Source organism: Gracilinanus agilis, chromosome 2, assembly GCF_016433145.1.
Source record: "Gracilinanus agilis isolate LMUSP501 chromosome 2, AgileGrace, whole genome shotgun sequence".
NCBI lineage: Eukaryota > Metazoa > Chordata > Mammalia > Didelphimorphia > Didelphidae > Gracilinanus > Gracilinanus agilis.
This window is the reverse complement of record NC_058131.1, coordinates 673396197-673407886: the sequence shown is the minus strand read 5'-3', so window position 1 is coordinate 673407886 and position 11690 is coordinate 673396197. Positions and strand designations below refer to the sequence as shown.

The window sequence follows — 11690 nt, the reverse complement described above, 5'->3', positions numbered from 1 at the left end:
TTGAAAACAGCCATCATATATAGTCCTTTAGTCTTCTCTTCATCAGACTAAAGGTCCCCCTTTTCAGTCCTCATGTAGGTCTAGTGCTTCTTGAGTTAAGTTTAATAGCTCTGCATATAACATGTATTCCAGACCTTCCACAAGCTTCCAAACACACACTAGTTTCTTGATGACATTTTTAAGGTGTCGAGCTCAGAACCGATTATGACATTCTGGGTATAGGCTGACCAATATAAAGTACAGTAGGCTTATCTCTCCGAAGAGACACTGCACTTCCATTAATATAGTCTTAAGTTATATTAGCCTTGGGATGGCTACGTGCCCCCTTGGCTCATTATTGAGCTCATAGTCAGCTGAAGCCCCTCCGAATTTTTCACATCAACTACTGTTAGTCTCAGTCTTCCCAGGCCTATACTGTGCAGTGGATTTTTAAAAAACTAAACTGTATTTATCACCATTACATTGAATCGCTTTAGGGTGGACCTGTTATTCTAGCCTGTCAAGATCTCCCTGAAACTCAATTCTGTCTTCCAACAATCCCTTTCAGCTCTGCCCCATCAGCAGATTTGATACCCATGTCTTTAGGTCAAGGCAATGATAAAATTGTCGAATTGGATGGAACCAAGGAGGAAGCCCTGGAACTCATCTCAAGACATCAAATTTAATGTTGATCCATTCATTTCTCTTCAAGTGTGGTCATTCTACGAGCTATGATTCTACTTAATCGAGCTAATTGTTTAGTCCATATTTTCAGACATTTAACATAAAAGTGTGCCTTGAAGAGACTTTGTTAAATGCCTTGCTGAAGTCAAGATCTTCAGTTGTGTCCAACTCTTTGGGGTGTTCTTGGCAGAGATACTGGAGTGGTTTCGCCATTTTCTTCTCTAGCTCATTTTACAGACGAGGATATGAAGGCAAACAGAGTTAAGTGACTTGCTCAGGGTCACCCGTCTACTAAGTGTCTGAGGCCAGATTTAAACTCAGGAAGATGATTCTTCCTGATCCCAACATGCCACCTAGCTGCCCTGAGGTCAAAATACCTGGGTCTCTGGTTTTTCCTTGTTCAATCAATCTATTAATTTTCTCAGAAAAAGAATGGAGATTAATGTGACTTGAACTGCTCCTTAGAAATCTGCTAGTTCCTAGGGATCACCAAAATCTTTTCCACATGCTCTCAAGGCATCTATTTGGTGACTTCTATGCTTTTGCCAAAGATTGAAATTAGCCCATTGGTTGGTAATCTCTGCAATCTACCTTTTTTCCTATTTTGAAAATCAAAACTATATTTTCCTTCTTTTCTATTAGTATTCCATAACTATGATTGCTCAAAGATTCCATAAAGCAGTTTGATGATAACACATTTTTCTTTTTTTCAATGCCTAGATACGAAATACATCTTGCTCTCTAGAATGGAACTAATTTAAAAGCAATTAAGAACTTCCTTTGCATTCTATCATCTATGTTTGTCTTCAATTCCATCTTATCCATCTTTGTTCTGTCCTTCATAGAAGAAGTGAACATGAGTTTGGACAGATTTGGGGAAGGTAGAGGAGGATGGAAGGACCTGACATGCTATGGTGGTCCATGGGATCAGGAAGAGTCAGGACTGAACAACTGAACAACAACAAAAGGTTATATCTTTTTCATGCTGGATAGAATTCTTTCTGGTAAAGAAGATAGAAACAAATTAGGAGTGGAGTAGTTCCACCTTCTTTTAATTCAACCAGTTTTTATGCTATTTCTGGCTTCTTTTCATACTATCTTCCTCAAGCCATGAGCCTAATCTTCATCTCACTCTTACTGCTCCAAATATAGGTAAAAATCCCTTTTGCTGTGCTTAGCATTTTTTACACAGCTTCACTCTTTCTGGGCTTCTACCTTCCTGATGCTGTTTGTTTAGGTTTATGGTATTTAAAAAAATCATTTTGGCTTGCACTCTCCCCCACCATTGCTTACACAATGGTCCAAATGTATCTTTCCAGTTCTTTTTCAGATATTCCCTCTCTCTCATGCTGGAGTCTCTTTTAGAAAAGTAGCATTTTTCTTTGATTATGTTGGCAAAATATCATTTGATATAAAAGAGGTTTCTCTATTTCTGTATGTTCTGGTGAGGCTCAGGAAGGGACAATGACCTACCTAAGGTTACTGAAGGGTTTCATTAGAATCCAGGTGTTTCCTCCTCAAACCTGCTATTCTATCTCCATTGGGTGGCTTGGTCAACTGTAAGGAGATGGGGGTAGGGTGGCTGGGACTGTAGGCTGAGGAGGAGAGCTAGAAGTCAGTCTAGTATAGTGGAAAGATTGCCAGATTTGGAGTAAGGAGAGCACTGGCTTTGATTTCAGCACCTGGATTTGTGTGACCATGGAAAAATGATTTAACCTAAGTCTCAGCTTTCTCATCTCTGATATACTGTATCTACACTGCCCTCCTCAGGTTGCCACGACAACCAGGTGAAGTAAGTGTGTGTGTGTGTGTGTGTGTGTGTGTGTGTGTGTGTGTGTGTGTGTGTGTGTGTGAAGTTTAAAGGGCTCTACTTGTCAGCTATTTTCATTTTTAGGGTTAGCCTCCTCTAGAAGATCTTTACCCAAGGACTTTGGGGCTTAACAGTCCAGAGCAGAGAGGAAGCAACATTGTCTTGAGTTCCTGGCCATTTGACTAGCCTGGCATCATGAGGATTTTCTCAGCTACCTTTGGGAGAGGTTCTTCCCTCCAGGGGTTAACTTGGCCAGGCTGGGCAATGGGAGCAGCTCTTGGGTAGACACCTAATCAAGAGGGACATGAAACCCCAGTGGCAATGCCCATGATCTCTATTTTTGTCTCTGGCAGGGTACAACGGTGCGCATGATCACAGCAGTTGACCAAGATAAGGGCCGGCCTCGAGGAATTGGTTACACCATTGTCTCAGGTAAGCCTGCATTTGTGGGAAGGACCTCCTCTGTCTTAATGGCTATTGGAAAACTACTTTTTCAGGCTTGGATTAAATTCAGAGAAGAAATGGGCTGAAATAGTTCTCTGTCCTTTAGCAGACACTGTAGACATGTATTGCAGTCAGCTCTTACAGGGAAAGCCAATTGTTATATTTTCAGTGTCAGTATTTATACCTCAGAAATCTGCAAACACTACAAATCATTGTATTGTTGACTGTCTAAACCAGTGATTCCCAAAGTGGGTGCTACTGCCCCCTGGTGGGTGCTGCAGCAATCCAGGGAAGCAGTGATGGCCACAGGTACATTTATCTTTCCTATTAATTGCTATAAAAATTTTTTAAAAATTAATTTCCAGGAGGCTAAGTAATATTTTTTCTGGAGGGGGGGGGTAGGTCAAAAAAGTTTGGGAACCACTGGTCTAAACTTAAGAAAGAACTGGCGAAAATGTTTGTACATGTCAAAATTCAAAGTGCACTGAATACTTTTTTGAGAACCTGTTGTTATATTTTTACCAACATATTCTTGGTCAATGTATGTAACCCCAAAAGGGACAAGCTACCAAAACAAGGAGGTCCATTTGAGAATGCAATAGCTAGGGAAGCCAATTGGAGATGGCAAGATGGCAGCTGAATGAAGCAAAGATTCTGGGGAGTAGAATTCCACAGCCTGGAGAAAATAACTTGAGCCATCAATTGAGTAGAGCTGTTGGTTCCATTAATAGTTTCATTTGGTTTATTTTTTTTAATGAGGGAATGTTTTAAACTGAGAGGACTTCTGAAAACTATAGCCCTAAAGGGAGACTGGGTATGTTTTCCAATGGCAGAGACACTGATGATACTGGTTGTTGTTGTTGTTGTCGTTGTTGTTGAGTAGTTTCAGTCATGTCTGATTCTCTGGGACCCACTTGGGGTTTTCTTGGCAAAGATACTGGAGTGGTTTGTCTTTTCCTTCTTCAGCTCATTTTTCAGATGAGGAAACTGAGGCGAGTAGGGTTAAGTGATATGCTCAGGGTCATACAGCTGGTGTGTGAGGCTGGATTTGAATTCAAGTCTTCCTGACTCCAGGGCCAGCACTCTATCCACTGTGATGCTAGATGTCTTTTATCTCTCTTATTTTTTAGCGCTCAGTAAAAATGCTGAGCTCTGTACCCGCCCCCATCAGTGTCTGCATTTCCCAAATTTATCGCTGCATCAATGTCCACTCCTCCATTTGCCCTATGACAGCCTCTGACTGATTTTGCCAAGAAGGCTGGATTATTTGTTCAGATGCCAGACAAGGAAAGATTTGGAGTGCTGGGAGATGGCTATCTCCCACCTTCCTCCCCACCAGCACCTGCACATAAAAATACTAGTAGGAGCCAGTGCCTAAGAATAATACCATGCCCAAAGCTGATTTCCAAGGCACTGTAGCTCCCCCACTGCTCCTACACCATCCTATCCTCTCAGATACCTAAAGGTGGAGGAAGGACTCTGACTCGAGTCTCTTGGGATCCATGGAGCCCAGAGCACAAAGGGCTTCTCAGACCTTGATCTGTCTATAAATGTTGATTACTGGAGTAGCTGGGCTTCTGGGTTTAAATTCTAGTTCAATTCCACAGACATTTCTTAAAGTGCCTACTTTAGAGAAAATGACAAAAAAAGGAAAAAGTCAGAACAATATACATAATAACTACAACAACATCATTAGAAAGAACAAAAGAAAATCAAAGCTGAATACTGTGTAATTAGAAAGACCAAGTTCAGCCCAGAAGAAGAGAGCAAAATGCAATTCTCTCTTCCCTTTGCCAAAGCGGGAAACTAGGGGTATGGAAAACTCCTTATATTGAGGCTGTTGTTTGGTCACTTTTCAATCATGTCAGACAGTTTGTGACCCCATTTGGGGTTTTCTTGCCAAAGATACTGAAGTGGTTTGCCATTTCTTTCTCCAGCTTATCTTACGCAAGGGGAAACTAAGGCAAACCGGGCAAAGTAACTTGTCCAGGGTCACCCAGCTTGGAAGTGTCTGAGGTCGGATTTGAACTCAAAAAATATGAGCCTTCCTGACTGCAGACAACATTCTTATCTACTACGCTACTTATATTGTAAGGCTTGGCTAATGTGAAGGTTATCTTTGATTAGCTGCCTTCCTCTGTTATGAGAGGTGACTCTCGGGAGGGCAGAAGGGAAGAATATACATTTAAATGATCGTGTAAAGACAAAAAGCAGCATTTTTAAAAATGAAAATATCCCCTGTCCCTGGGACTGAGACACGTGTTTTCTGCCCTGTGTTGAAAGCATCAGTGTTCATTTCTATTGTGTGCTGGTGCCTCTGTGTCCCCTCCAAAGCACCAGCCATGCTGAAGGAGGATCAAAAGCTATTTGAGGAATCTCTGGGTTCTCACAGGGGGCCCAGAGGGAGTCATGGGACCAGAGATATTTTAGCAGGATCGGGGAAGTCCCAGGCTCCAGTCCCAGCTGGTAGGGGACAATTGAGGGACTGAAGAGGGAGGCGACCCCTTTTTGTTATCTTAAATTACAAAGCGAAGTGCAGCCCAGGGCAGGGTGACATGTGGCTGGAATCGAAGGAAGTGCTGCGTGTTGAAAGGATGCCGTATGGAGTGGGGGAACAGGGGGGCGAGGAACCACATGCTGTTGGGTAGAACGCTTTGTGACACTGATGATGTGTTAGCAATGTCAGAAAGAAAAAATCATAGGATTTATCAAAAGCTCTGAGCCTCTTTCCTCCTCTCCCTGCCCAAGTATTATACAACAGAGAACATCCCTCCAATGGCTCGACTCCATATCTGGGTATTGGCAAGTCAACCAAATGTGTGGTTCTTGTTTAGAAGGACCAGATGACTAGAGAGGGCCGGCGGGCAGGTATCTTAGCTACAAGAGAAAAGTAAAAATCGTCGATTTACACCTATTAAGTACTTACTCTGTGCCAGGAATTGTGCTAAGCAGTGGCTCCGGGACCATGAGGAAGCAGAGATAGCTATCTCATCACCAATACTGGTTCCAAGACTGCCCCAAAACGAATCAAGAGAACTTTATTAATTCAAGGAGCAGTTATAAAATGCTGACTGTGTGCTAGGCACCGGAGGGTCAGAGAGCTTAGAATCATAGATTTAGAATTAAAAAAGGCTTCAGAGGTCATCTAGTCCGTTCCCCACATTTTATAGATGAGGAAGCTGGAGTCCGGAGAGTTTAAGTGGCATCCCCATCGGAGGCAAGATAGGAAGCCAACTCCTTTGACTTCAGAGTCAGAATTCTTTTTTTTAAACCCTCACCTTCTGTCTTAGAATCAATACTGTGTATTAGGTCCAAGGCAGAAGAGAGGTAAGGGCTAGGCAATGGGGGTTAAGTGACTTGCCTGGGAAGTGTCTGAGGCCAGATTTGAACCCAGGACACAGGCAGAATCTGATAAGATAAAATCTAAGAGGGATAATCAGAAAAAACCAATTGTGTAAATACAGTGAATGTAGCTATGTGGATCCATTGGGAGGGCTTGGGGATCAGGCATGGAGAGACAGTTTGTGTGAGGGTGACCTGGTGGTGGTGTTGGACCGAAGCTTCAATGGGATGAGTCAACAAGGTGACATTTCATCAGCCACAAAAGCTCATGCCATCCAAGGCTGCATTCACCAAAGCACATTGTGCTGGGCAAGGGAAGGCACGGCTCTGTTGTGTTCTACCCTGGTCAAACCACCCATGGGCTTTGGGGTTAAGTTCTGGGTGTCCTTGGTTGACAAAAAACACACCCAGATGAAGGTGACCACAGTGATGTTGGAGCTGGAAATTATTCCATACCTCAGTTGTTTTAAGCCATTTTTGCGTCATAGACCCCCCACCCACCCACCCAGTCTGGCAAAGGTCATGGACCCCTTATCAGAATGGTGTTCTTAAATGCATCCTATGGGGGGCAGCTGGGTAGCTCAGTGGATTGAGAGTCAGGCCTAGAGACAGGAGGTCCTGGGTTCAAATCTGGCCTCAGACACTTCCCAGGCAAGCCACTTGACCCCCATTGCCTAGCCCTTACCACTCTTCTGCCTTGGAGCCAATACACAGTATTGATTCCAAAATGGAAGGTAAGGGTTTAACAAAAAAGAAAGAAAGAAATATTTATGTTATAATAAAATTTAAAAATTTAAGAAATAAATAAGTAAGATTCATGAGCCCCACATGAAGGGCCAAGCATGAAGAGGCCCCCTCAAAGGAGGGTACAATAGCTGCCTTAAATATCTGAAGGGCTCTCATGTAGAAAAGGGGAGAAATTGTTCCAATTGGGCCCAGAGGGCAGGAATAGTTGCAGTCAGTGGAGGCAGAAAAAGCAGATTTCAGCTTAATATAAAACTTTCTGACAGTGGGAGCTGCTCAAAGAGGTTGGGGGAAGGGGGGCAGGCAATCTGCCCCCCTTGAAAGAGTGTGGGTTCCCATTGCTAGAGACCATCAGACAAAGCACTGTGGAGGCTGTTCATCCTTCAGGTACGGATTGGAATAGGTGACCTCTGAGATCCCTTTGAGCCCTGAGTTTCTCCAGTTTTATGATTTAAACAGATTTAACCTCCTGCGCCACTGTTGTTCCATCCCCCACTGGGGCCCCAGCAGCAGGTGGGATTTATATCCTCCAATGAGCAGGTCTTCCCTTTACTAATGACCCTTCTGTTTTGCCAAGTACAAAGAGCCAGCTTCACAGTTTTATCAGGTAAGTTATGGCCCCATTTCCATCATTTTGTTCTCGGCCTGTCACAGCCAAACTGAGACTGAGGGATGACAAGGTGATTTTCCATGGGAGGGACCTGGCTCGGATCCCACCGTTCTCCCAGCAGCTGGCCCCTGTCTCCACCAAGAGCCAGGAGCTTCCATTTCTCCAAGGCCAAACAGGGGGTAGAAAAGAAAAGTCAGTATTCCAGATGAACTGAGACAGACCTCAGTTTCCTTATTTTTAAAATGAGAGGAATTGATGAGATGTCTAAAAGGTCTGCCCCCTCCTTGTATGGCATCTAATAGTATCTAGCCTTTATAGACTTTAAGGTTTGCAAAGCAAAGTGATTTCTATATGTTACCTCATCTGATCTTCATGACAACCCTATGAGCTCGGTGCTATTATTATCCCTATTTTACAGATGAGGAAATTGAGGCACAGATGGGTTAAGTGCCTCATCCAAACCCATACACTAAGAAGTGTCTGAGGCAGGATTTGAACTCTGGTTCTCCTTTCCCCGGGTCCTATACTCTATCCACTCTTGTCACGAGGGCATGATCTTGAAGCCCTTTCACCATCTCGGTTACTAGATGCTCCTCCACTCATCAGTGTTCTTCAGAAAACAAGTCTGGAATGGCACCGTCTCATGGTGATGATTAATTCCTCCAGCCCCAAGTCCAATAACAGCAACAACAATAATAGTGAGGACCACGTTTGTATACCACGTCTCTAGAAGTGGACGTGTAATGTCCTTGTGCTTCCTGTCTAGACCTAGCATTTGGCTAACCTCTTCAAGCTTAGCTATTCAAACAGTCATGACTAAAGCATGGAAACCCCAAACTCAAAGTAACTTGGACCCATCCCCAAGAAGTCAGGCTCTGGAGCAGACTCTCCCAGAGCCTTGGGCCAGAACCAAAAGGACAGAGTTATTTCTCTTCCCCCCAGCCACCCCTCTTCTCTGAGCCAAGCCAAGCCCATTGCCCCATGAAGGATCTCCTAGCATCCCTACCATCTCTAGGACATTCATTCCCCAATTCCTCTTCCTTTTTCTAACTAGGTTCAGATCTGACATGACCCATAAGTTTCCATGGAGTCAACTCAGTTCACCAAAGCAAACAAATATTTATTACCTACTCTGAACCGCATGTGCCCTGGGCTAAGCTTTAGGGACCCAGAAGATGATGAGATTGAGAAAGCAAGCTCTGCCATTAAGTAGCTTACTTGAGTAATTTAGCATAGCTAATTCTGTAAAGATAGCTAATCTGTAGCCATAAGAAATCAACTTGGGATTTGGATGGCATTTAGTTCAATTCAAAAAACATTTCTTCATTAAGCACCTACTATGTGTGAGAAGGGCAGTTAGATGGCATAGTGGAGAGAGTCCTGGGCTTGGAATAAAGAAGATTCATCTTAATGAGTTCAAATCCAGCATCAGAAATATGCTTTGTGACCTTGGATAAATCATTCAACTTTGTTCCGTTTCTTCATCTATAAAATGATCTGGAGAAGGAAATGGCCAACCTCTCCATCTCTTTGCCAAGAAAACCCCAAATGGGATCACAAAGGGTCATACATGACTGAAAAACAACTGAACGTGGGCAAGAGAGTGGGCTAGGTGTGAGAAATATAGACAAAATAAAGAACAGTCCCTGCTTTGGGGGATAGTTGCATTCTAATAGAGGGATGCATTCTTTTTATAGATAAGTAAATACAATCTGTCCCTCTAGCCTCAACCCACAGGAACCTCCAGGCAGACTTACTCCAACCTTCTCCCATGTTAGGTTTGATGATTCCCATTTTCCAAAGAAGTGGAGATTTGTAGAGCAGTAGAAAGAGCTCGGGATTTGATTTTAGAAGACCTGGGTTCAGATCCTAACTCCACCACTTTCTGGGGTTTGACCTTGGTCAAATTTCTCTGGACTTCAGCTTCCTCAGCTATAAAATGGGGGTGCAAGTGGTTGAACTAGATGCTTCCAAAACTAAATCTATAAATCTGTGATTCTAAAGAAAAATATCACCAATTAAGACCACAAACCCTTGATTTTGGGTTTGAAGGACAGTGGCCTCTTTGAGTGATCAGCCTTGGCCTACTAAAAAAGGGATTCTAGAATTAAAGCTGGAAAGGATCTTAAAAGTCAGGAGGGAAAAAAGCAAGGAAAATGGGACTATGAGGCGTAAGTGACTTGCCCAAGGTCATGTATAGGTAGTAATTCTAGAATTTGAACTCAGTTCCTTTGACTCTAAAGCTAGTACACTTTCTACCATACCACAGTATATCAATCTGTCCTCACCACTAGACCTTTCTTCCACCACTCCTCAAGAATCAGATTCCCTGCAAATGAATCAAGCGCAAGAAGAGAAGCCTGAGCACGGAGTATGAATTGACAAGCACAGACTCACATACCAACATGCCACCACATATGCCAATAACTTAATCAGTGCCCCTGGGTACAGCCTGGTGGGGGGCAGCTATCATAGCAGACAATCATGCAGAATACATCAAAGCCACCAGTGATTAAGCTGTTTTGCATTTCTCTCCCCCTTAAAAGATGAAAATCCAAGAAAGGCATAAGGGCTGGAAAAAATTCTCATTCACAAGGCGCTGTCCTTGGTATCGGAACATCACAGCCAGTTTCTAGGTGCCCACTAAGCCTGCCATGGATTCCTGGCACAATGAGGAGCTATCTGGAGCAGGAGTTCATACTTATTAAATTATAGGTTTCAAGATGGAAGGGCCCACCGAGGTCAAATAATCCAACCCCTTTATTTTATGGATGAGGATGACAAAGCAGCCAGAAAGGTTAAGCTTCTTGCCCAGAGTTACACAGGAAACTCATGATAGTGCTAGTATTTTACTTTATGTGCCACTTTATCTCCATGTGAAGACCTCAAATTCAATAGCTAAAACTGGGCCAGGTTATAGAAGGCCTTGAATGCCAAGAGGAGTTTTGGAGCAGGATTCAAAAGTGAGAGGATCAGAGTTGTGATGAAGAAAGCTAATTCTGGAAGAGATTGTTAGGATGGATTGGAGCAGGAAGAATCTAAAGTCAGAAGGTCCCTTAGACCAAACCTTGAGCTAGCTGGGCGTTGATGTTTGCAGGTTGTTCCTGGTTCCACCCCTCCATGACTTATGGCATAGTGGCATTATGGCATTCCTTCCTAGACATTGTTTTCCCTGTCTATTAAGTAATATTCTTAACCATTAGAAATTCAAGTGCATTGAGATCTTCAAAGAAAGGTTTTATTCAGAGAATGGCCTCTCTTGCCTATTTTGCATGAGAAGCTTCATTTTCTCAGCCTGGAATAATAAATAACTTTCTTGTGAATCTTGGCGTCGGGAAGGCCTGGTTTCAATCTGCCTTACCTTCCTCTGGACCCTCCCTTTTCCCTTCCCCTCCTGGACCACTGGACCTGCAGAGTCCTCGCCCAGGGATTTCATGCTCTCTCAGCTCTGGAATTCGAGTCCTGGGGCCCAGGATGCCCTAGTTCCTAAATGTGTGACAGATGCCTACCTTCTTCTTCCCGGGCCATGGAACTGGGAAAGAGACTTCTTCCCTCCTACCTGAAAGAAGGGCATCAAGGAGGATAATTAGTTAATGTCTATAGGATGCTTTGAATATGAAACCTAAAGAGATCCCATCCCAGATTCCCAGCTCCTCTTTTCAGTCTCCTCCCCAGCTGGCTGCTCTCTGAAACCAGCCCTTGAGTAGACCCCAGCCAGCACTAATCTGAAATAAAAGTTTTTATTTATATAGCCTGATACCTGGCACAAAGTTAAATCATACAAGAGAAAAAGCAATAAAAGAGAGAGATTAAGTGTAAGGCACCGTCTTAGGCCTGCCCTCTTGCAATATGGTTACAAAGATATTAAGCCCAAACTCACCCAGGATCCTGCCCTCTCCCCTCCGTGTCTCTTCTGGTTTTGCTTGGTGGGGCAGAGGGCAGGTGGTCAATGCTAAATCCAACAAGACAGAGAGCAGGCGGGAGTGGGGGGTAGAGGAAGACAGAGACAGAGACAGAGAGAATGAGAGAGAGAGAGAGAGAGAGAGAGAGAGAGAGAGAGAGAGAGAGAGAGAGAGA

The 11690-nt window shown here is 43.6% G+C and overlaps 1 protein-coding gene across 1 annotated transcript in view; it reads left to right on the top strand.

The window, feature by feature from the left end:
• Positions 1-2841: 2841 nt before the first annotated feature.
• CDH23 (cadherin related 23) overlaps positions 2842-11690 on the top strand; it is a 357372-nt gene continuing 348523 nt past the window's right edge. Inside the window, exon 1 of the mRNA XM_044660245.1 lies at positions 2842-2905. Coding sequence (XP_044516180.1) covers positions 2842-2905 — 64 coding nt within the window. The remainder of the gene's footprint in view (positions 2906-11690) is intronic.